This window comes from Eulemur rufifrons, chromosome 5 (assembly GCF_041146395.1).
Source record: "Eulemur rufifrons isolate Redbay chromosome 5, OSU_ERuf_1, whole genome shotgun sequence".
NCBI classification, from domain to species: Eukaryota; Metazoa; Chordata; class Mammalia; order Primates; family Lemuridae; genus Eulemur; species Eulemur rufifrons.
The window spans coordinates 3,142,501-3,169,305 of record NC_090987.1 but is presented as its reverse complement, the minus strand read 5'-3'; the positions used below and the strand labels follow the sequence as shown (position 1 = coordinate 3,169,305).

The 26,805-nt window shown below is 37.2% G+C and overlaps 1 protein-coding gene and 1 pseudogene across 2 annotated transcripts in view; both read left to right on the top strand.

The window, feature by feature from the left end:
* ZNF407 (zinc finger protein 407) overlaps positions 1–26,805 on the top strand; it is a 411,466-nt gene that overhangs the window by 33,184 nt on the left and 351,477 nt on the right. Inside the window, exons 2-3 of one of the 2 annotated variants that reach the window (XM_069468342.1) lie at positions 8,568–13,284; positions 18,629–18,743. In XM_069468342.1, the coding sequence (XP_069324443.1) occupies positions 8,625–13,284; positions 18,629–18,743 (4,775 nt within the window). In that variant the 5' untranslated portion in view covers positions 8,568–8,624. Of the gene's footprint in view, positions 1–8,563; positions 13,285–18,628; positions 18,744–26,805 lie in introns of those variants that run through there. The other variant, XM_069468343.1, reaches the window with a different exon arrangement.
* LOC138383559 (U6atac minor spliceosomal RNA) lies at positions 5,960–6,077 on the top strand (annotated as a pseudogene).

Sequence of the window (26,805 nt, the reverse complement as noted above, 5' to 3'; positions counted from 1 at the left end):
TCGGGATTTTGCAGGGGCTGCTGTCATCTGAAGGCTCACCCCGGGGCTGGAGGGTCTGCTCCCCAGAGGGCTCGCTCCCTGGCTATTGATGGAGCCCCAGTTCCTCAGTTCCCAACAGGCTGCTTAAGTGTCCTCCCTATGTGGTCTGGCATCTGCTGGACAGAGTGAGGCTGCGCGAGGGCTGGCAGGAAGCATGTGCCTCTTAGGACTTAGTCTCCAGGGTGGGATACCTTCATATCCACCATTTACTGTCCCTTACAAGCAGGTCACTGAGTCCCGTCCACACTCAAGAGGAAGGGAATTGGGCTCCACCCTTTGAAGGGAGTGTCAAAGAATTTGCAGACTCATTTTAAACCACCACAGGCATTTTCCTGGGTAGAGAAATAAACAGCTTTACAAATGTATGTGTTAGGAATGCATTGTAGCCTGTTCTTAGGACAATGAGAAGGTGGGTTTATTATACTTTAGTGTTCCTGAGCTAGTCTTATTATGAATAAACCAGACTTGATTATATATCCATGTGTGGTAAAATTGCCTCCAGTGTTACCTACTAAATAGGTTTTTAGGGTGTTAAATACCTACTCTCGTAGGTATTTAAATACCCACTCTTGTCATGGAAGAGTTTATTCAACTTGCAATTGTAAGCATTTTTTTTGAAGAGTAATTTTTTTCTTTGTAGGATCAGATACTTTGTTTCGTGGTCTCTGTTACAAATTGATGTTTCTGCTGGGAGAAGACGGGTATGGGGGGAGAGTACAGCACCCTCTAGTTACGCTTAAATTATGCACATGGTGTTTTGTAACCGCAACTAATATTGTAGTTTCTCATTAGCAGACCTTATGTATGGACTTGGTGGTACTTTATTAATTAGATAATAGCGTAATGGTAAGACATTTGCAATAGAAAGTCCAGCTGAGATGGCAGATTAGGAAGGAAATACGAGTGGTCTACTAATTTCCATTTATTCTTGTCTTGCTCAGCTGTTGTCATTGCAGCTTGCAGCAGGCTTGTAGGCAGCCTCCGTGTCCTATGTTGTCCTTCCAGGAGGAGAGATCCTTACTGTAGGGTGGTAATAACTTCTGGGGTTCATCCTTGTTAGAACTCTCGAAAGAAAGAGCAAAAGGCCATTAGGTGCTTTTATACATGCCTGTGTGTGCACACGTGCCCTGACACTATGTATCCCTGCTGTGATGTTACTGTGGGCCTGGTGACAATGTGTGCTAAGCTCACTCTACCTGCACCCCGAATTTGGCTAAGCTTAGGAAGGGTGAAGGTGGGATGGAGTGGACGAGAGGCAAGGAGAAGGTGGGTTCATCATGGCCTCAACGTAGCGGTGAGAGTAGGTCTGGGAGTGTCAGTCCCAGCGAGACCGGGGGCTGCCGCTCACTGCAGGTGTACTCCTCACAATGGAGAAAAGGCACAAAAAGAAATGAAGATGAGGGATTGGAAATCAGTGAGAAGTGGAACAAAAAGGATAAAAATGAGGGGAAAATTCCATGTGTGCTGTCTATAGTACAGTAGCATATGAAATTATCTTTTCTCAAATACCTCCTGAAACGCTTTCTTTTTAAAACCCCAAAAGAAACTTCCTGTGAGAAGTGGCCACCAGGTGTCATCAGAAGGCTGCTATTGATTTGTTTTATTATTGTTCTCAAAAAGTATGTGACTATATTTTGATTTCTTTCTTGAAACATTTTATTTTAAATCATAGCAGTTAGAGCAAGGACTTTCTTTTATAAAAGTTTCTGAATGAATTAATAATTTATAGGTAAAAATGAAAATAAAGTTTACTTATAACTTATTTTTTAAGTCAAGGAACAACTCCTTGAAGATTTGGATAAGATATTTATAAATGGACTTGCACATTTGGGAATCTTTGTGGCACAGATGAGGACGTGTATTGAATGGTAATTGATGAATTTGTATAGGAAACCTAATGCCTTAAGAAGATTGGGTTTAATAATACATCCCATTATTTTACTCTGGATACTTACTAGGTCTTCTCAATCTTGAAACTTTACTGTGGGACAAATCTGAGACTCATTTTGATGTTTCTCCACTGGATTACAAGTGTGGGTACTTTTAGAAGGAAAGGAGGTTACGCTTTACTCTGACAGTTGGCAGAGAGTCCCTTGTCTGTTCTTTTGTTTTGCTTTGTTCCTGAGAGAATCCAAGGTGCTTTTTGGTATATGGTTAGTGTTTGTTGAATGAATGAATAAAATACAGCACAGAAAAATGAAGCTTTAAACTGTGCCAATTGGGTGAGTTTTGAATTCTTTAAAAAAGATCCCTCTCATCTCCACTGGTAGTATGATGTTTGTTCTAATAACCTTTTCCAGTGAGTTTTAAAAAAATTACATTAGCATAAACTTCCTCACTTCCACTTAATGCCTTTTGGATCACTTTCAGACACCCAGGAAACCACTCTGCACCCCCACTTCCTGACCTCAGGCTAGTTCTGGGCTGTATAACTTAAACTGTTAGAATGAGCTCTCTCTGCCGTTAGACTTTCTCTACCTTCACTATGTCTTGGCATCTTGAAAAAGTAATCTTATTAAAACAGTGTTATGTCTTGGTGACTCCCCCCTGACATCACTGGATAAAACCAGCTCTTAATTCAGAGCCTTCTGTGGTCAGGGCCGGTTGACCAGCTGCCTGTGTTATATGTTCCGTGGGACAGAGACAGTACCACGGCCCTCAGGACTGCTGCGTTTTCTTACATGCTCTTGTGCATCTTTTATGGCTTTGCCCAATCCCTGCCTTCTCCTTGAGCTGTTTGACTGTTCCTGCTTGCTCCCTCAACAAAAGAAAAACAGCGGTTTTGGTTTCCTTAAGGTTTAGCTCAAATGATATTTTTGCTATCTTAATCAAATATTCTGCTTGGAAGTGTGATTCCTTGCTCATTTACACTGCTATAGATCTCGGTTTGTATCATACACATGACCATACATGGCCTTGTGTTAGAATTCATTGGTGTATATATCTTGTAGCTCCCATAGAATGTTGTCCCCATACATAATGCATTTGTATTACTACAATTCCTTTCATGTGGTAGACACTCAATATATATTTGTTGAATGCTGTTATTTCTTTGATTTACTGAGATGTTGGATTATTTCATTAATTAAAAAAAAGCAGGCTGGGCGTGGTGGCTCATGCTTGTAATCCCAGCACTTTGGAAGCCCGAGGGGGCGTGGTGCCATGCACCTGTAGTCCCAGCTACTTGGGAGGCTGAGGCAGGAGGATCTCTTGAGGACAGGATTCGAGGTTAGAGTGAGCTATGATCGCACCATTGCACTCTAGCCTGGGTGATGGAGCAAGATCCTGTCTCTCTCTCTCTCTCTCTCTCTCTCTCTCTCAAAAAAAAAAAATGTGAAATAACAAATGTAGAAAATGTTTTTTCCTTTTGTTTTAGAAGTTTTGGAGACATTATATAGAAGATAATAAAGGATCTCTTTATTTTGCTTCTGCATATTAATGTAGTTGTCATTCTTCTGTCTCTGAAAACATGAGTCAGATGCCCTCAACAGAACATTCACTCTAAACAGATGTGTGTGTGTGTGTGTGGGTCTTCCCCAGGTAAGTTAGTGTTTGTGTGTTCTCTACATACACTTCTGAAAACGAAAACGCTTGCTGGTGCCCATAGTGCAGGTGATGCAGCTGTGTGCTGCAGCAACATTTGCAGAGTAAGAAATGGTGAGATGCATCAAAAGGAAAGGAGTTCACACTGTTTTAGAATAAGAATTAAAATGTTTTTAAACAAATTCTATCATATTTTCAAACATACACACATATAGAAAAGTTGATAGAATAATGAATCCTCATGTACCTGTCACTTAGCTGTAATCTTTATCATCACATAGTTTCACTGTATTCCTCTCCTGGACTGTTTCGAAGCATATCTCAGACATTTTTCATTTCATCTGTAAATACTTAGATAATTAGACATTTTTTGCATCACAATGAGATACTCATTCATTCTGGTACCTTACAAGTGCTTGGAACAGTTCTAGGCTCTTGGGGTATATGGGAGGATAAAATAAACCATGTTCTTACATTCTAGCATGGAGAGAGAGAAAATACGCTAGACAAATAAATAACCATAACAAGAAAAGCATTGATTTTATTAAAATTTAAATTTTTTCTTTTTATCAAAGATACCATTAATAAAATGAAAAGGGAGAAGACATTTGTAAAACATATCTGACAAAGGATTTATATCCAGAATACCTAAGCAGTTCAATAATAAACAACCAAATTAAGAAGTGGGCAAAAGGGTAATAGAGCACATAAAGTATTAAGCACCATCACTATAATCGTCAGGAAAATGCAGATTAAAACATACACACCCACTAGAATGACTAAAATTTAAAAGACTACTACCAAGTGTTGGTGAGGACATGGATCAAACAGAATTCTTACACATTGCTAGTGGCAATGCAGACAGTACAGCCACTTTGAAAACCAGTCAGCAATGCAATGGAACACACTTGCGATATATCTATGTCGTGTATACTACTCAGCAATGCAATGGAACACACTTGCGGTGTATCTGTGCAGTGTATACTACTCAGCAATGCAATGGAACACACTTGCGGTGTATCTGTGCAGTGTATACTACTCAGCAATGCAATGGAACACACTTGCGGTGTATCTGTGCAGTGTATACTACTCAGCAATGCAATGGAACACACTTGCGGTGTATCTGTGCAGTGTATACTACTCAGCAATGCAATGGAACACACTTGCGGTGTATCTGTGCAGTGTATACTACTCAGCAATGCAATGGAACACACTTGTGTTGTATCTGTGCAGTGTATACTACTCAGCAATGCAATAGAACACACTTGTGGTGTATCTGTGCAGTGTATACTACTCAGCAATGCAATGGAACACACTTGAGGTGTATCTATGCAGTGTATACTACTCAGCAATGCAATGGAACACACTTGCGGTGTATCTGTGCAGTGTATACTACTCAGCAATGCAATGGAACACACTTGCGATATATCTATGTCGTGTATACTACTCAGCAATGCAATGGAACACATTTGTGATATATCTATGCAGTGTATACTACTCAGCAATGCAATGGAACACACTTGTGGTGTATCTATGCAGTTTACTACTCAGCAATGCAATCGAACACACTTGTGGTGTATCTATGCAGTATATACCACTCAGCAATGCAATGGAACGCACTTGTTTATCTATGCAGTGTATACTACTCAGCAATGCAATGGAACACACTTGTGGTATATCTATGCAGTGTATGCTACTCAGCAATGCAATGGAACACACTTGTGGTATATCTATGCAGTATATACTACTAAGCAATGCAATGGAACACACTTGTGGTATATCTATGCAGTATGCTACTACTCAGCTGTCACACATGCAACAAAAGCATCATGCTGAGCAAAAGAAGCCAGACCTACCTTCCCTCACAAAGCATATTGTACGATTCCATTTCATATGAACTTTTAGAACAGGCAAAATGAATCCATTGTGGAAAAATTCTGAATGGTGGTTGCTGGGGCAGAGGGAGGGTATTACTGGGCTCTGACTGTGAAGGGCTCAGGCATCTTTCTGCTGGGAGGGCAGAGCTTTGTGTCTTCATTGGGATACTCGGGAGGGGCCCTCTGCAGATCTTGGGGCTCCTCTTTCCTTCACCTCTGACCTTTCCTTTTTTCTGCTCACAACTCAGCTCCCCTTCCCTGTGCTGTGGCCTGGGTGCTTTCTCCAGGCAGTGAGCTGGGCTTACCTGGTTTGTTTCTGTCAGGGATCACTGTCCTGTGGTGCCTGGCGTCCACTGTCTTGTGCTGGTGCTTCATGAATTATGTCTTTTTTTTTAGTTGTTTTAGGCATGAGAGTAAATCCAATCCATGTGACTCCATCTTGACCAGAAGTGGCTGCCTTGTATTGGACAATATATCTATTTTTAAAAAGATATTATCTGGTGTTGTATGAAAGGAGAGAAGGTTAGCACTCCCCTTGACAAGGATGGAACAGGCTCTCGGGCCTGTACAACACGCATACGATAATTTTAAAATTAAAAAAAAAAAAAAAGATATTATCTGATACCTTACAGTGTAAGCTCTTGGAGGACAGAGAGTTTGTGGTGGTGTTTGCTATATGTCAAGCATCCACAACCAAGAATACTTGGCGTATCGTAGGCCCTAAGTGAAGGTTTTTGCGTGATTCTTTCTTCCTTCCTTCTCTTCTTTTACTCTTCCCTTACAAATGTTGAATAGCAAAATGAGTGCTTTATCTAAAAGGGCATTTTCTAAAGGGTCCTCTGCAATACTAGTCTCTTGATTCTTTATACACGAAGGGTTCTATAATGAAATAAGGTTGGGAAATGCACATATATTGAGAAATCCTGTGGTAAAGAAACATTTGTTCAAACCAGAGTTTTCTAAACTTTAGACCAGGAGTTCATGACTAGCCTGGGCAACACAGTGGGACCCGGTCTCTACAAAAAAAAAAAAAAAAAAAAAAAATTAGAAAAATTAGCTGGGTGTGGTAGTGCACGCCTCTAGTCCCAGCTACTCCGGAGGCTGAGGCAGGATTGCTTGAGCCCAGGAGTTTGAGGTTGTAATGATGATGCCACTGCACTCTAACTCTAGCCCTGGTGACAGAGCAAGACCTTGTCTCAAATAAAATAAAATAAAATGAAATAAAAGACCCCCTCCCATTTAGCTATTACCCTGCATTCATTCCCCCTGCTGTCAGGACAAAGAAGCCACTAATCTTTCTATGTCTGTAGATTTCCCTATTCTGGAAATTACATATAAAAGGAATCATATAATATGTGGTCTTTCACTTAGCGTAATGTTTTTAATATCCATTGTATCGTGTATTAGTACTTCATTCCTTCTTACGGCTGAATAATATTTCATTGTATGGATATACATTTTCTTGGTTCATTCATCCATTGATGGACATTTGGGTTGTTTCTACCTGTTGGCTATTATGGATAATACTGCTGTAAACATTTGTGTACAAGTTTTTGTGTGGATCTGTGTTTTCATCTCTCTTGGGTAAATACACCCTGGCATAGAATTGTTGGGCTGTATGCTGGCTCCGCATTTAATCGTTTGAAGAATGGATGGGCTGTTTTCCAAAGTGGCTGCGTCATTTTACGTTCCTATTAGCAGTGTTATGAGGGTTCCAATTGCTCCACATCCTCGCCAACCCTAGTTCTCTGACTTTTTGAGTATGGCTATCTTATCTCCTTATGGTTTTGATTTGCATTTCTCTAGTGACTAATGATGTATTTTTTTATGTGCTTATTGGCCATTTGTGTATTTTCCTTGGAGAAAGATATATTCTTCGCTCATTATTAAGTTGGTTTATCTTACTGAGTTATAAGAGTTTTTATATATTCTAGAAGCAATTCCCTTACAGATGTATGTTTTCTTAAAAAAAAATTTTCCCATTCTGTGAGTTCTCTTTTTACATCTCTTTTGATAGTGGCCTTTGAAGCATAGTGTCTTTTGAAGTTTTTAACTTTGAAGAAGTCCAGTTTATCTATTTCTCTTGTTCATGCTTTTGGTATCATATCTTACCTATATTTTCCCCCTTAATTTTAGCAGAGCCAGAGCAGCAAGCTTCATTTGATTTGTCATTGTTATTGAAAAACTAGGTAAAATAGTTGTCCTTAGCTTTGAGACCATAATATGTTGATGGCTTTTTATTAACATCAAATCACATGGCATTTGGCTGGAAATTCCAATCATGGTATAAAGTAAATGGAAAATGATATGTTTTAATTGAATTAAATAGCATAATGAAAAATAAAATCAATATTATTGATTTCAAAGCATTTTATTTAATAAAATTCTTTTTTTTCCTCAAAATTTACTCCATTAATTCCAGTGTACCACTGACATTTCCCTTTGCCATTAACCTTCACACAATATAAAATGACTGTTAGATGAGAAAATTAATGATTGACAACTGGAATGAGTGCCTTTGCATTGGCAAAAGAATTTGAGCATGAATGGTGACATTTGATGAGATTATACATGTTGTTAATTGGGATATATTTAGAGAAATCATGGTAAGGCCCTTTGCTTTAGGAGAAAAGGATGAAGCAGTTGTTCTGAAATTATGTTTCTTTTACAGTAGGACTTGGGCTTCTGTGGGAGGCTAAAGCGGGGAAAGCCTATCTTCCAGACTTGCATCACAGCAGTTCCATTTTCTTGTGTTTCACAGAGCGAGAGTGAAACATAATGTAAAAGAGAGCTTACCTCTCTTTTAAAGTAGCAAATTGAAACCTACTGGTATAGAAGATTGAAATATGGGAGTTTTTCAGCAAGCTGGTTGAGAAATCACTTTTTCTCTCAAAGGTACAGTAGTATTGCTTTGAGTCAACAGTAGGGTGATGTGGCGTTCCTAAAACTGAGTTCATAGTTTTCATAAAGGACTTCATACATACGATCAGATTCTTCCGAGTATAAAAGATACTTCATTGAGGCTAACTTAGTGATATTTTTCAATCCCGTTTCAGACTAACGTGTGGTTACGTTCAAGGTGTCATACTATGTTTGTTTACTTCACAGGTTATGAGTGCCAGGTGAGCCTCGCTGGACAGGAGACACATCATCGGCCCTTTGTTAATGATGGATACTGAGAATAAACCTGAGAATGACAAGGATGAAAATACAGAGAGAGAAGCACCAGACTTGAGAAGTATTTCATCCCACAATGAAGACTGTGGGCCTGTATCTGATGTGATAGCAAACTCCTCTGAAAACTCCACAAGCAAAAGAGGTTTTTCAGAATCTTCAAACTTTGACAGTGTCGTTATAGAGGAAGAGAGAAGTAAACATGCTTCCAAACGAATGAAATTAGATGAGGCAGCACCCCTTAAAGCCAGAGAGCAGGGCTTTCATGGGTTAGAAACTTCCGAGAGCTCGGTCACACACGTGGGCATCCTGTTAGATGAAGCCGTGAAGGAGGCCTTCCTGAACGACTGTGCGGGTACATGCCTCCCAAATGCCCTCTCCCCTCCTCCCGATTTTAGCACTGTTGATGCTGTTTCTCTGAAAACGGACACTGAAAGAAAGTCTGCTCAGGAAGTGGTTTCCCTTCATCCAGAAAGAGAACCCCCTGCCCCCCTGAAAGAAATTAGTGTTAGCTGTACCATTGGAAATGTAGATACAGTTCTCAAATGCAGCGTATGTGGCCATTTGTTTTCTTCTTGCTCTGATTTGGAAAAACATACTGAATGTCACATGCAACAGTCAAAGGAACATATCTGTTGCCACTGCAGCCACAAAGCAGAGAGCAGCTCAGCTCTGCACATGCATATCAAACAAACACATGGGCCACTCAAGGTCTTTTCTTGTGATCTTTGTGGCTTTCAGTGTGTGGAAGAAAACCTGTTGAATGCACATTATCTGGGCAAAACACATCTCCGGCGTCAGAATCTTGCTGCTCGTGGAGGATTTGTACAGATTTTAACCAAACAACCGTTTCCTAAAAAACCATGTACCATGGGAACAAAAAGTGTTCGTGCAAAACCAAGAGCAAAGAATAGTGATCCAAAAGTATTGCGAAATGTTGGAAGCAAATTTAAAGATTTCAGAGGAAGCATTTCTAAACAAAGTGATAGTAGCAATGAGCTGCTTGTTGAAATGATGCCATCCAGAAATACTTTGTCAGAAAAACTAGAGATTGTTGAAGAAAATGTTAATTCCCTTGGCATAGCTCAAAATCCTGAAAACCAGAGTAAAAAGCTAGGAGCCTTAGTAACCTCAGAGGGTCTCTCAGATAAATTGGAATCTACCAAAAATACCCTACAGACAGCACATAGTATCAGTACAACCTCGAGGCCAAGACCTGAGCGAAATATTCTAATGTTGGGTAATAGCTTTCGTAGACGAAGTAGCACTTTCACCTTGAAGGGTCAGGCAAAGAAAAGGCTTAATCTTTTAGGAATTAATAAAAGAGGCACAAATGAAACTCAGAGGATGTATCTGAAACACTTTAGAGCACAGATGAAAACAAATGATGCGGAGGCTATGCCTTCCCATGTGGAAATGAGCAGCAGTGTGCAGAGTCTGTGTGTGACTACCTCGGAAACTCGGGAGCCCAAGCAGGACCAGGGAAACTCCCCTCTTCTGGGTTCCATACAGCTGGAGGCCCTGACAGTGAAGCCGGCTTCTGACCCTCAGATGTTATATACTTGTACAGACTGTGGGCAAGTAGCTACAAATGGGACAGATTTGGAAACTCATGTGAAAAGGTGCCATGCCAGAGAGGTGAAATTTTGCTGCCAGACTTGTGACTTTTCCAGCATGTCCAGAAGGGACTTCGATGAACATTTATGCAATAGCCAGCACCAGCAGACTGCTTCTGTCCTCCGTTGTCAGTGTTGTTCGTTTGTTTCCTTGAATGAAATAAACCTTAGAGACCACATGAAGGAAAAGCACAGTATGGATTTTCTTTGCACCCTTTGTAATCTGTTCTTCTTGTCTGAAAAAGACATGGAAGAACACAAAGCAACCGAGAAGCATGTTAGTTCCTTGGTTCAACCAAAGACTTCTCAATCATTTAACAATGATTTGGTTTTACAGACTTTACCTTTAAGTACTTTAGAATCAGAAAACACAACAGATTCTATGAATGAGTCAGGAAAGGCAGCTCAGGAAGAACCTGTGAAGTCCAGGGTAAGCCATGGAAATGAAGTAAGGCATTCAAGCAAGCCTCAGTTTCAGTGTAAGAAGTGTTTTTATAAAACAAGATCTTCCACTGTTCTCACAAGACATATAAAGCTTCGGCATGGTCAAGACTATCACTTTCTTTGTAAAGCTTGTAATCTTTATTCATTGAGCAAAGAAGGAATGGAGAAACACATTAAAAGAAGCAAGCATCTTGAAAATGCTAAGAAAAATAATATTGGCTTAAGCTTTGAAGAATGTATTGAAAGGGTATGTATAGGTGCAAATGATAAAAAGGAAGAGTTTAACGTTTCCGGAAATGGAAGGATTGAAGGCCATGTAGGCGTGCAGTTACAGGAGCATTCCTACCTGGAGAAAAACATAGTAAGTTCTAAGGAACTGTCACAGTCTGGTGTTAGCACCAAAGATGATGAAACTTTGACCACTGCTCCGAAGAGAGGGAGACCTAAAGGTAACATCTCACGGACGTGTTCACACTGTGGTCTTTTAGCCTCTAGTATTACAAACTTGACTGTTCACATTAGACGAAAACACAGTCACCAATATAGTTATTTATGCAAAGTGTGTAAGTATTATACTGTAACCAAGGGAGATATGGAGCGTCATTGTGCCACCAAGAAACATAAAGGACGAGTAGAACTAGAAGCAAATGGAAAACAAAGTTCAGATATCATTGTTGGCCCTGAAGGGGGTAACCTTGAAGCTGGTAAAAAGACCGCCAGTTTAGCAGTGACCGTTTCGGATGAACACGCTAACAAGCCACCTGAGTCAGATGCCTCCATTTTGCAAAAGCCAGTAGTAGATAATGGAAATTCAATTGCAGTCGAAGTTGAAAATGTATTTCATTCTGTAGATGGGGAAGTTAACAGTCACCTTATGGATAAAAAGGAACAAATGTCTCCAGAGCCAGAGGACCTTCTCCAGCAAGGGGATGCATGTTCCCAGAGAGATGCTGCAGGAGCAGGTGATAATAAATGTATACACTGTGAGTTTAATGCTCATTCTTCCACTTCTCTAGAGCTGCATGTAAAACGGAAACATACAAAAGAGTTTGAGTTTTATTGCATGGCATGTGATTACTATGCAGTGACTCGTCGAGAGATGACCAGGCATGCAGCCACAGAGAAACACAAAATGAAAAGGCAGTCTTATCTCAACTCTTCTAATGTAGAAGCAGGTTCTGCAGAAATGTCCAAAAACATCGTTATTCCCGAAGAGGAGCATCAACAAAATTCTGGGGAATTTCAAATAATTTCTGACCAACCATCTGATACTTTTAAATCTAGAACTGCTGCTGATTGTTCGATTTTAGATGAGAATACTAATTTAGATATGTCTAAAGTACTCTGTGCTCCTGACTCTGTAGAAATTGAGACTGAGGAAGAATCTAATTTCAGGGAAGACCATTCCTTTTGTGAGACTTTCCAGCAGCCCCTGGTCAAGGATAAAGTTAGGAAACCTGAAGAGATGGTATCCCTTAATATTTCCTCTAATTATGGCTCCCCGAGCAGATTTCAGAATGAAAATTCAGGAAGCTCAACTTTGACAGCAAAGAAAAACCATGAGATGTTGAATGACGTAGGTGACCCAGACGTCCCCCGTGAGAGCGATGGAGGAAGCACAGCGGATGGCGGAGGGAAAGTCCTTCACAAACACCTGTGTCCCCGAGTCCCAGATGGGGCACACCCAGCTGACAGCACTACCCTTGCTGTGACAGCACGGGAGCAGGGAAGCCCGGAGAGTGGGAGTCAAGACGAAGCTGGACGGGCACATGGTTCGGAGGATTTGAAAGGTGTTCAGGAGGATCCTGGTCTGGAGGACAAGGGCATTCTGATGAATTCACAGCACGAAGCAGAGATTATTTTGGAAGAGGATAGCCCAGCTTCTGATAGCACAGCTGAAAGTAATGATGTTTATGAAACTATAATTAGTATTGATGATAAAGGGCAGGCCACATACAGTTTTGGCCGGTTTGATTCTTCCATAATAAGAATAAAGAACCCTGAAGATGGTGAACTGATAGCCCAGTCTGAAGAGGGTCTGATAGCAACAGGAGTGAGAATTGGTGAGTTGCCCTTAAAAGACTGTGCTCAAGGCATGAAAAAGAAGAAAGCTGAAGGCAATTCCTTTGGCGAATCCACGCGAATTCGTTGTGATGATTGTGGCTTCTTAGCAGATGGACTGAGTGGACTGAATGTTCACATAGCCATGAAGCATCCTACAAAAGAGAAACACTTTCATTGTTTACTATGTGGAAAGTCATTCTATACAGAAAGCAACCTTCATCAGCATTTGGCTAGTGCTGGTCATATGAGAAATGAACAGGCCAGTGTAGAAGAGCTTCCAGAGGGAGGGGCCACCTTCAAATGTGTCAAGTGTACAGAGCCCTTTGATTCAGAACAGAATTTATTTCTGCATATTAAAGGACAGCATGAGGAATTGCTACGGGAGGTGAATAAGTATATAGTGGAAGACACTGAGCAAATCAACCGCGAGAGGGAGGAAAACCAGGGAAACGTTTGCAAGTACTGTGGGAAGATGTGTCGAAGTAGCAACTCCATGGCCTTCCTGGCACACATTCGCACCCATACAGGTATGTAGCTCTGCAGCAAGCCCATGTTTCCCTAGAAAGTGCAAGTCGATGATGAAATTTTCACATTGGTTCCTAGCCAAACATGCAGCCTTCCCTGCAACTGCCTGCTGGCCTCCTACCCAGTTCACACTGCGCTGCTGGGTGGGGCTCTGGGTGTCTGTAGCAAGTCATTGTTGACACGTAACGTTCCTAAAGGTATTATAATTAAGCCTTAGTGATTCCAAAGGCACATTAGTTGTCAAGTTTCTTTTAATTTTGTCAAAAAGCCTAGCCCTTCTGATGCCTTTTTAAAACTCCTGTCTGTTACAGATTTTAGTTCTTTCTAAGTCCTAATTATTTGGTTTGCCAAAGTATATATTAAGTGACACTTTGTGTTTTCAGAGGACATATTAAATGACTTTTCAAGAATGGAATAATAAACATGTTCTTACAATTTTAGGGATTTAAAAATACTCATTGCCAAATATTTTATATCCAGAAGTATAATTCCAGGCAACAAGATTGTACCTTCAAGGATCAAAATTAGCCACCACTTTTCAAAGTTAATATATATTTGGGATCTGGTTTTCCTGGAGGTGGCACCTGGTTTGGTTTCTATGCTCTGTTAAATTTAGTGTTCCATTTTAATGGCTAATTTTAGGTAGAAATTTTTTAAAAAACATTTTTTGGTGTAAAATGCATAAGCTACTGTTCTAAATTTATGTAAAAATTCACTGCACTGTTTCTATAAACCTGCCATACATTCTTTATTTTAAATAGACAGCTTTTCTAAATCATTGTGCTCTGCTTAGACAAGTTCTGTCTCCATGGTTGAATTTATGAGTGGATTTGAATAATAAATTCACATTTCAATGAACATATTTTCATTAAAACTGTAAGGTTTATTTTACTGTACTTTTAAATAATGGCTTATTATTAAAGGTATACTTTAAATTCATGCAGTTTTTGAAACTTAGTGCATGGTTACAAGGAGGTAGACAAAAGAGTATGAAGCATTATTACTAGTTTAGGGTGATTAAAGATAGATAAAAGTTTTTCATTGAAGAAAGCAACAGGGCAACCTGCATAAGATTAATAAAGGTAAATGTAAACATTGTACTCTTGATCCCAACTATTCCCATGTGCTAGAGCTATTTTTTGAGAATAACTCCAAATACTTGTTTGCTTTTTTAATATCTCTGTCAGTAGCTTGTAGCTCACTTTCTGAAATATGGTTTTAGAAATAAGGCTTGTTCACATGTGTAGGAAATATGTTCTTTCTTAATATGCCCTCTTAAGGCAGATGAAACTGAATAAAACTAAGAGGAAGATGCTAATGGAGCTCTTTTTAGAATTCTTTATGCAACTGTCTGGTCAAGACATGTTGCTTATAATTGATGTGTCCATTACTTGAATTCTCTTGTAATTATAGTCAATAAGTCTTGTAAATGTGTTAAAGCTCACTAAAAGCATACAAATTCAAGAACAGAGTAAGGCTAATAATTTAAAATAATCAATGTAGGCATTTCAGCACTTAATTTCCCTTGTGTGTTGATAGCTGATCATTCTTAATCCATTAAGATTTATTTAGTCGTTTACAATGCAAAATAGGTTTGCACTGGTCACTTGTGCCATTTGAAAATGTCCACCAGGTTAAGTGCGGAATGTAGTCCATTAGTCTTCCTTGACTATATGTATTAATTGCATTTAAAATCAAGTTAATGTGGATGTGAAAGTGAGGTAACTATCAATATGTGACAAAGTAACCCTACTTATATAAGTTACATCATTGATTGTAACATTTAGTAAAAGTTAGCATACTTTTTTTAAAACATCTTATGTTGGTCTTATCAGCAAGTACATTTTTATTGTGCTTTGAGGCACCACCAAGAGCACTGTTCCTGAGTACACACTACCAGTCTACCATTTGAATTTTGTAAGTCATTTTTTGGGGGGAAGTTGGTCTCCAGGTTTTAATTCAAGATTTTTTCTTGGAGCATCTTAAAATGAATTGCTTTTCTGATACTTTGCTTATGTCTATGAAATAGTAATGCAGGGACTGTTATTAATGGTTAACTGGAAAAGGGCTTACTCTTCCAATCCCTGCTTCCATAGTTTGTGACTTAATGTATGTTTTATATAACCTTTTCTTCCCATCCATAGCATGATAAAAGCAGCACTATAAGAAATAAGTGAGTTTTGGTTATCAAGAATTGTAGGAAAAAAGTACCCCAGAGTTTTCCCATGTGTTTGCTGGTGTGGAACAATCAGCATGACCACAAGGAGTAGTCTTCCCTTTCGCATTACATCAGTAGGACTAAAAAAGCTGTTTATTTTCTCTCCTGCGTCATTCTGTTAAAGCTTTTATTTCATATAACATAGGATACTGTTAAGCTACCAGATTGTCTGAAGTCATTCATTTTATGTAGAGTACTCTGGTCACCTGTGCCACTCGAAAATGTTCCCATGTAGGGAGACGGGGAGCGTGTGGCTTCACTGAAAAACACTGAAGTCGGGACTGGTAGTGTTTGTAACTCAGCATGCGACAGTTCAGAGGACAAATGGATCACTAGCGGAGTGAATTTGTAGACTTTCAGCATGGTGAGAACAGGGATTAGTTCATTCACTACTTCTTGTGTGCCCCCCACTTAGTTGGCTTTAGTGCAGTTTGTTGAATGAATGAATAAATGAACGAGCAGATGGAAAAATGAATGAAGTCTTCGAATGTTTAAGAAGGATTTTGGAATTAAGACTATAGTTGAGAGGTATTAGATGATGGGTACTAAACATTTTACTTCATTCCTATGAGACCTAAAGGTTTTTCTTTGTGTTTTCCTCTTAATGTTAATATCATGTCCAAGTATGCATAGCAATTAGTAATGATTGATAGTTGAGAAATGGCCCCTATAGGTCTGTGTGAACACTTAGTCTTTAAAGTCTTTGGAATTTTTGTTTTTGGTAAAATAATAAGGTACTAGAAAGTTAGAGAGCCTCTTTAGTTTTTTCCTTTCAAAAAACCTCATAGACCAAATTAAAACAAAAACCTACTGAGGATAATGCTGTTTTAAGGAATGGAACTATTTAAAAATAATATTGAAAGTTTACAGTAATCAAAATACATCTGAGAGAAAGACAAATTTACAGATATGTGATTTTAGAAATTGTGCCTTATAAACACTATGTCTGGATTCATTTTGGAATGTGCACAGCAAGCTTAACATTATCTGTTAGGAGAAAAAGAAAAAAAAGGGACACATTTTTATTTTTTTAAATATATACACAGAGAAGTATTACCTCTGCTAGTATTTGAATTTTTATGGCACAGAAAGGAGATGTTAACATAGTGTGCTCTGGATATCAGATATGAAAAATAGTCAAAGACTCAGTGATTCTGGGTGAAGCTGTCAACAATAACTCATTTCTGTGTTGTCAACACACTGTAGCAGTGACCACTGAGACCTGCAGGAACTAGAGTTTGTCACAGAGGATCCATGCACAGTAAACTGAAAACAGCCACAGACCCCTTTTGCAACCCTGTGTGACATCTTTGCCACACGAGGGGGAACTAGTCACAATGCAGGTGCTGTGTGAGCAAAGTGAAAACTCAAACCCATGAGATATTTTACATCCGTTCATCCAAAATTATAATACAGATATTGGGAGGGCTTTATCTTCTTTAGAGTTCTGATATTGTTAATATATGTAATATATATCATATAATTTCCTAATTACCCTATTATCCTTAAAGCATTTTAATTTAAAATACAGGTAAATTGATTCTTCTTATACTTTTCAAAAGTCCTTGCAAATTCTGTGTTTTAATGAAATGTTTGAAAGTAGTGATAGGCTTAGTTTTATCAGAATCATTTAAGTAAACTGTAGTTTCTAATGTGATTGATAGTGCGATTGCTGTAAGCTGCAGTCTCAACCTGCTTTCGACATTTAAACATATAAACCTGACTAGATATAACCATTCAGGTGCTAAATATATTTTACATCTACTTCTAACAGTCGAAATGGAAGTATTAAGAGATCTGGATTCATTATCATTGAACTGTGAAATATTCAACCTTGTCTACCCGTGCTTAGTACTGTTGACTTTTTTTATTTCTGTTGGAAGATTAAAATTAAATGCTTCACTTTTTTTGTCAGCTTTTGGGAATTAAATGGAAATTTAAGACTCTAAAGTTTTTTACTGAGTGCTTCAATTTCAACAAAGTATTCTTGGAGGATTTTTTTTTCCCCAAGGGCACTGCACAAAGATTCATTGATCAAATATGATTTATTGCAATTTTTTTATTTGAACTTTTTATATATTAAAGTCCACATATTTCATGTTCTATCTAGTTATAATAGAAGAGGTATATTGCTAAATAGGTACTAAACATGATATGAAAAATCTGGAAACATATTGTACTGATTTTAAACTGTGGTTTTTATGATTTTATTTATTTGAAGATACAGTGGTTAGAAAATTGGAAAGTAGTATACATATTTTATACCTTAAATGAGTGTTGCTTCTTGTTAATGTGACTACTGACTATCAGTAAGTTCTAGCTACAATTTTATCTGTTACTAACAGTAAATTTGTCAACTTTGAAATAATTTTATTCTTTCATTTTTGAGTATAGTTTTTAATCTTATTTCTTTATTAAGTATTATAAAAAATTTTGTTGCTACTATGCCTTTTATGTTGAAAAATTTGTTCTTCAAAATAATGATAACCAAAATGTCAATTCTTCTGGTTTGCTGAGTCATGACCAATTTTTGACTATAAAATGATCATAAAAGCATACTAATTTATCTGCTGTGTATTCATACATTGTGTTATTAAAAATATAATGAATCATTTGACATAAATGTCCGAAAAAATCTGAAATAACCATTGTTAATGTGAATAAATTCAAAGCTAGAGAAATATGAGGAAACAAGGAGATGGCCACTGAAAAATGTGCTTGACGATAAATATGTTTTAAAAATATCAGCTACCCTGTATGCATTTATGTTTTAAAAATGTTTCATTTTAAATGTTGAATTACTTTAAAATATATTTTTGTGAATTATAAGAAAAATATTTAAAATTATTTAGCTCATCACATCTACTTCATACTGTTGAACAGTCTCACTTTTGACTTTGAATCTTACAAATATTATTGAAAGTTAAGAAGACTCACTGAAACAACGAAGTCTTCAGGGTAGAATAATTATGGAATCAGATCTCTTCAAGTTATAAATAAATACACTTATTCCTTTTTGGGGACAGAAATTCTTAATTCGATTAAAGGTATGATTTAAGATTTAGCCTTCTTTTTTAAACTATCAGTAATGTATTATTCAAATCATATTTTATGTTAAATTTGCTCAGGATCAAAACCGTTCAAGTGCAAGATATGCCATTTTGCAACAGCTCAGCTTGGAGATGCCAGAAACCATGTGAAAAGGCACCTTGGGATGAGGGAGTACAAGTGTCATGTCTGTGGGTGAGTAAATTGAAACCATCTCTGCTGCGTGAACCAGGAAGCATGTGCAGGATAGCCATTGTTTCGGAATTCAAAACTGATAGGAGTAAGAGTGGCTAAAATTATGCACGCGTATCCTCCTTTCCATTGTTATGGTAAATTCTTCAAACACAGTTATGACATTCTTCTCCCACTTCTAATCCTGTACTGAAGATGAGCAATTTTATGGGCTACAAGGTCAATTTGAACCTGTAATCTGTAAATTGACTAAATTATAGGATGTTCATTCACATTGCCAGAGAGAACTATAAATTCCATTTAAAGACATAAAAAATACATAATATAGCTTTAGGAGTGTATATATGTGTTTTTTTTCTTTTGCTATACTGCTTTAATTTTAATCACATTAATAGCTCTTTAGATCCATTGGACATGTTCTATAAGGAAAAAACAAAAGGATTTAATTTCAGACGGCTGGTTACTGATTATTGCAGGGATGATGTGTGAAAAAACAGTGTGTAATGTGTTTTTGTGTAACTTTATTTAAAAATTTGTTTCTTTTTTTAGTTAATGGTTCTTTTCTCTGAAGAATCATTCACAATGTTTAATTGTCATTCAAATGTGTTGCATTTAATAGAAAGCACTGGGGTACCTTAATGCAAAACTAATTAATTTAGCAGAAATGTTTAAAAGGTTTTAAAATGCTATGACATATATGGTATATCATAAGACATTCAGAGGTGGATTTTAATACCCTACTTCTGATTAAAAGTATATTTTAATGTTATTATGCTAGAGAAATTAACTAATAAGTGCATCATATAAAAAGTCTTTATATGAAATCTGAGAAACCTTCAGTTCTTATGGGTAATTCACAGAATACCACAGGTTCAATTAAATTATGCAATGTGCACATGTTACATTAGGATTATTTTTCTAGTAGAAGATTCTTCGGTTTGATGCTACCATGTGAATATCTTTTAAGCCAAAAACAAGTTCTGCTTTTTGTTGGAAGGTACACTTTGTCCCAGGATGCAATTGCATTTTTGACCCTTAAGATAGTTTTACAAATAACTTTGCAAGCAGTTTTATTAACCATGGTCTGTGAAATATTCATTGGCAGAATTGATGGTTCAGTGACTTGCAGCTAAAGTAAATGAAGATGAACTTTTGCTCTAAAGCCCCCTGAAGATCAGTGGGAGAATGAGTTTTGTTACTACCGATTTTAGCTGCAAGGGTCAGGTGCTGAATGGTTCATTTTAATGGCTATAGATCTTGGAATTTTAAAAGAAATATATTTCATTTATTGTTTTTACTGTATGTGTTATAGGGAAGAACTCTCTGACTACAGTGAAAATTTGCTATTAGGTGGCAGTAAGCAGTTTCTTCTTCATTTGTGAGATATAAGTAAACAATTTTTGCATACTCTTAATAGAAATCCAATTCTGTTCAATTTTTTTTTTTTTTATTATCGTTACTAAGGCCCTGGAAAGAGAAGAAAAACCTTTTTCAGAGACTAGTTTCTGACATATATGGTATCAAAAACAATACATAATTGGCTTTAATTGTATAACTTGAACAATGCACACCTTCTTACTAATTGTTTCCCAAACACAACTGAAATGTTGCATTAGTATTTTACATATTTGATTCCCAAGGTACAGAATTATAAATAAATATACATATATTGAGTTTTATACTGGTGTCAGAGAGAGCTACATGTGTGAATGTGCATAGAACATGCATTCTAGATTTCCAAAATTGCACCTTTTACAATTGGGATAGCCACTGAATTTCATTGGACTATGAAATAATAGTTCTCTTTATTTTTTTAAATGTAATTTGATTTCAAAGTTACATAGCAGTAATTTTAAAAGAGTTGATATTTTCATAGTGAAGGTGAAGGTTCTGAGGTATTGCAGTAAACTTAAGAATACCTATTGATTTATGTAGGTGAAACAGAACAATAATGAATTAGGTACCCTTCAATGTTACAGAAAAAGCATCATAGATTGTTCTGTATTCTGTGTTTCAAAGGGGTAGGGCAGTATTTAGGTTAAAAATTAAAGTAGAAAATATAAAAAGTGCAGGGATTGACTATCAGATTAGTGGCACTATAGAGTATTGGTATGTTAACGTCATTGACAATGTCGATTCATTATCATTGATGGCTAAATAATCTTAGAAATGCTCAGTGGGCCTATTAGTTCCTGAACATAAGCAGCTCATGCTGCATTTCTTCATTAGCTTTAATTGCTATAAATTTTACCTTTTATAAAATCATGGTTTAAAAGGTGAAGTGATCTTTCAGGAACATTAACTCTATAATTTTGTCACAAACAGAAGGTCCTGCATTATGTTTTTTTTTCTCCAGTAGTTAATATCTTCATCTCTGTCTTTTAGAAGTTTATTAATGACTTCTTTATTATTTGAGTTGTAAGAAGTTGTTTCTTAAATAGTCTTGATTAAATAATAATGCAAAGAAATATTGGGGCAGGCACACTGTTAAAATGTTAATACAATTATTACTCTTAATACTGTATTCTTTTTTTCTTAGTAAACCCTTGTTTTTCTTGAGGAAAAAACTAATATTTTGTGGTGAAATTGATGGAAACAATAAACAATACATTTTGAATTGAGCTCAGTATTAATATTTCAGATTATTTGTAATTGATCTCTTTTTCGTATGTTTACGTATCTTTATGTAGACAATTGTAATGCTCATCAACTGTGTATCTTGCATTTTTAACTAAGACTTAGTTTTAGGGTTGTATATCAGCAGCTCCCTTAACAAAAACTATCTTTGAAACTTTTATATAAATTGCCTCGACCTACGTTGATTTTCTTTGAATCTTCAAGATAAATTTTAATTGATTATCTCCCCCACCCCCACCCCATGGGCATACCTCAGCTAGAGCACATCATGGATTTAAGTTAGTTTGACAGAGAATGTGAATGTATTAGATGTCTAATTCCTATCAGGTAGTTAGGATTCAAAATTTAGAATTTAAATTTTGTTTACCCAAGGTTTACCTGCTTATGTTAATGGTAAAAGTTCAAAAATGTATTGCTTTGCACTTCATGTTTTAAATATATGTTATAAATAACTTCATTTAAGAGCCATTTATTTTGCTTTCACTTTTAGGAGGAGTGGTTTTTTGAATAGTAGAGTTTCTTAATGATGTTTTGTTTCTTAATAATGTTTTTGTTACATCTGAGGGTGATTGATAGAAGAATTTTATAGAATATTGGTATAGTTATATTTAGGCACTTGATGGGTAGTTAACATGAAAATCTGCGGGTCTGAGATAGGGCTTAGTGGGAGAGAAAGTAAGAAATAATAGGGAGCACCCTTATATAAAAGTTAATAATTTCATGTTTAAAAATAGGCCAAGTGCATATTTTTACTACATCTATGATCTCTACTTTATTTTCTTCAGTAGTCAAGAACTTGAAAATCTCAATGACTTAATAAAAGGTCATTCAGGTACCATGTTGTATTAAATTCTTTTAAATTTATTTTAATTCTGTGTGTGTGTATGAAATAGTATATATATATTTTCTCAATAGTATTTATGCAGTGCTTTATTGTTTAGTAAATAAATGCCTGGATTAACACTCATCTCATTTGTTGACCTCTGTAGCTTTTTGTGAGTTGTTTATCTCATGTTTATTATCCCCATTTTACTGATGGGAAACTTGAGATTCAGAATGTTTTTACTAATGTTCTTAAATTATGCAACTAATAATGGTTGACCACTCTTTTTCTTCCTTTTAACTATCTCTTTTCTTTATTTCTCTGCTTTTTGTAATATCTGTTTTTTGTTACTAATTTTAATTTGTAATTATTTTTTTCTCTCTAGGTTTTCACTAGCATGTAGTAAATGTAACTTATCTACTTCCTCCCACCAGTCACATTTATTTTCTGCTTTTGCCCAGATTTACGTTCTTTTAAAAAATTGCTTGCACAGTGTTTTACCTTCATATTCTGGTATTCAGTCTCTCTCTCTCTCTCTCTCTCTCTCTTTCATCTCTCTGTCTCTCTGACACACACACACACACACACAAATTTTTTTCTTTGTTTCACTTTTCCCACTTTGAAGTGTTGTTTTAAATAATTTTATTTCCCCATTCTCCTTCATGTGTAGATAATTCATTGCATTTACTTGAGTGGTTACAAATTGAACATATTTGTGTAATAGAAAGAAATACGTGCCTAAACTTGTAAAGGTTAAATCATCTCATTAGGATGAGGGGGTAAAATTGATCAACTTGGGTTATTTTTGTTTTTCAGTACTAGCTATTTTAAAAGAGTTATAAAAATTAATAATTGGCCTATAATTTCATTCAGCCTAGGAAATCATACCTAAACTTTGTATGCCATTATTCAGAAGCATAGATCCCCAACATGCATGATTTAGAGATTATATTATTTACTGATTGATTTCCCTATGTCTAGTCTTGATTCTTGTGTATGGAATTAAATGAAGAGTAGAATTTACCTGATCAGGAGAGAAATAAAGGCATTTTCTAAATCTGTCACATCTGGGTTCATAAAAAGATTCTAGACGTTTTAAAATTGTGTATTAATGTGCTTATGAACTGTTTATTCCTAGTTAAAGAAGAAACCTTAAATAGAAAGTTACTAATGCAGTAAAACTCTTTATGTGTGTGTGTGTATGTGTGTGTGTGTGTGTGTGTGTCATTACCTAGTTTTTGTGCATTAGAAGGGATCTCTATGTAGATGATTATAATGTCACTTTCTGACCTTTGCAGCTTGAATAATTGTAAATCATTGCTTCATAACGTGTCAGAGAATGTCTGTACTAGGCAATTAAATGGCAGAATATAATAGACCAAATTATTGCCTGTCATGTTTTCAACAACACAGTTAGTATTTGAGTTACACTTAATCATTACGTGCATTAGCAACTTCATTGGAATCCAGCTTCAGGCTGAGCATGAAATACATTACATTATTTAAACCTCTAATGGTACAAGTCATTTATTTGTGTTGAAGTGTACAACATGCAGAGTTTCATAAAGCAAGGAACACTTGAGAGCTTAATTTATCCAAATCAAAGTCTAAATGCAGATAAACACAAGTGGCAAAAATTAGTAATTTTTATAGGCTGGAAATATTTAAAAATACATGGTTGTGGGTAATTGTAGGCAGCAGGAATAAATTAAAATCACTATTTTTAGTCTGCTCTGAGAACTAAAGCTGTGTATACCTAAATCATTAAAAGCACCATGGAATTGCATTTTTAGCTGAACAATTAATTACACCCATCATATCTACGGATGTATCCAAATAAAATAAGTATTTGGTTCAGCTGGTTGTTTTGGTTAAAGAGATATACATAGAAAAAGTTTGTTTTATACTGTGGCATGAATTATGCTTGTAACAGTATGAAGTGCAGCGTCTCTCAGTTTTGTAAAAAACTTTCAAATTAACATTAAAATACTTTCTCATTATAAAGGGTGCATTATATATTTTATCCATGTAATATTTTAATGCTTTTTGTTTAATCATGTACTTTTGTCTTTAGTTTAAAATTTAGAAAGTGCCATGTAATGATTGCTGTCTCTCTTCCTGTCAGTTGGGAATACAAAATTAACATTATTTGTTTATTCCTCTGGTGTTCAAATCCTTGTAATACCTTTTACACAGAGAATGAACATTTTAAACATATTTTTTATACACAAATCACTTCATTATTTGAAAATCTAAGACATATCTTGGTAATAATACTCAAATCTAAGACTTTTTTCCCTCAGATATGATTCTAGTGTATTTTCCAATGAGTTGTTTTGTAAATCCAGGAGACAGTTGGGGTGAGGTTAGGACAGTGGAGTAGACACACGAGTGCTGTTCCCAGCCTCTCCTCAACGGCGAGAGGAGAGCTATTTGTCACCACCATACCCTGCTTTCCTTTGCCGTAGTAGTAGATTTAAAATTTTTTTGCCACAGAAGAGTGGAGTCATAGATTTATTCCAAGGCCAATAAGTATGATCAATCTATAACAAAATGGAAATAAACATCGTCATTTCTTGGGGTTATAGTTGAAAACATTGGCCTCTGTCTCTAGGGTCTTTTCTAGTGAGGCAATCATGTCCCAGTGGCTTGAGTCCTTGTTTCTTTATTTTAAAAGGGTTCTGTGGTGATTTTAAAATCCTGTTGCAGAGCCTAAAGATTCTTTAACCCTCCTACCATAGGAGAGTACAGGAAAGTGGCCACTTTTCTGGTCTTTTGCCTGTTCTGTGATTTTTTTTTTCTTCTTCTTGTTAGCCTGTTTTCTACCTCCCTCTTCCTGTTCATCGGCTCATTTTAATGACTCCTTTACTCTGTGGAGGCTTTTGCTCTTTGACTCGTCGGAGAACTGGATAAGAGGAAGTACAGGAAGTGCAGAGAGAAGGGAAGCATAACCGTTGATTTATTATTTCTTCATTCATTTCTCATTTGGCAGATTCCTGGGAGTGTTTTCTCTGTGTGACACTCACAGTGACGGGGTGACACCAGGCCCTGGGCTCACGTGCTCCTGCGGGAGAGCCCATCTGTGGTCCAGAAGCCTCTCTAGCAGTGGGGTGGAGTGGAATGGGAGCCCAGGGGCGCGCTTTGCTGAGCAGCAGGGAAGAATCCTCCCCTCACATTCCGGTCTGTCTGAGTTGAGTCTTAAAGGATGAGGGGGTATTCGCAAGGCAAATTTGGACGTTCTTAACAGGGGGAACAAAAGAACTTACGTGAAAGTAAAGAGGTATGGAGCACCACGGTGTACCAGGAGGAGCACTGCAAGCAGTTCCTGAAATACGTGTGGCTAGATGGGGGGAAGTGGGGATTTTTTAAATAATGAACACACATCTAGTGAACATCAGTGTGTGCCAGTATGTGCCAGTGCTGTGTTAGTCTTTAGGGCTAAAATGATCAGAACAATAACTGCCTCAAATGGAGAAAGCTTAGGTCAAGAAATGCCCATATCTGCCTGGCCAATTCAGAAAATATTTCCTGGGGTTGGTGGCATTGGTGTGCAGTGAGTGGGAGTTGGGCAAATAAACCGGGCAGCCCATTGCAGGCGGGGTGCAGGGGGCCAGCCAGGGAGCACTGGCATGCTGAGGAGCCATGGTGAGTCAGCACTGCCACAGGCCAGAGCGCAAAGCCAAGTGGGCACTTCCAGGGACAGTTGGGTCAGGTAGACGGGAGTCAGGTCCCAAAGCTGTGCCTTGCTAAGGAGTGGAATGCTGGCCTTTTCCTCTGCTTTCCATCACTACTTTTTTTTTTTTTACTTCTCTAACTTTCTTCTTAGTTTTCCGGACAGTGGCTAGGCAGTAAAGTGGGGAGTAGAAGACCTGGTGGGAGCGATGTACTGTTTCAGGATCAAGGGGCATGGAAATTGGTCAGGGGAATTATTTTAAGAGGATTTCACTGTTTGTAATTTTAATTAGGGATGTTATTGATTTTGGATTATTCTAATGAAAACAGGTTGATAACTGCTCCATGTGACTTAATGTATGATAGTTCCAAGTAATAATTAAAAAGACACATGCAATCATGTGGCCATGCTACAGATGTCCACACGTAGCTGATACGTTGAAAGCGGATGCTACAGTTGTGTTTCCATGCTTGGTTCCTCTGGATGGTCAGTGTCACCTGGGATAGGCAGTCATTGATTTTTAAAAAGTGTATGCCATTGGGGAACCCACTTCCGCTCCTGCTTCTGCGCCTGTGGGACTTGCCTGTCTTTTGAGTGCCCCTGTGGTCTGTGTCTCTGTGGTCTTCTCCCTCCATACCTTTGGGCCTGTCCCCCATCTTCTTATACCCCCACTCCCCTTTCCACTAGCTTTAGCATTATTATACCAACATCTTTGTTGTCTGAGTATCAGAGTACTAACAGTTCCAAGCACTGTTAGTACTCTCTAGCTATATGAATTTTCAGAAAGTTATTTTTGGTTTGCTATTCCCATTAAATTTTAAAAAGTACTATTTGCTGCTGAGGCTCTATAGGAATAGACTGAGCTGGAAGGAATGGTTGTTTTTGAAGGACCAATAAAGGGTTAATTTGCATCATAATTATGCTGTCAGCAT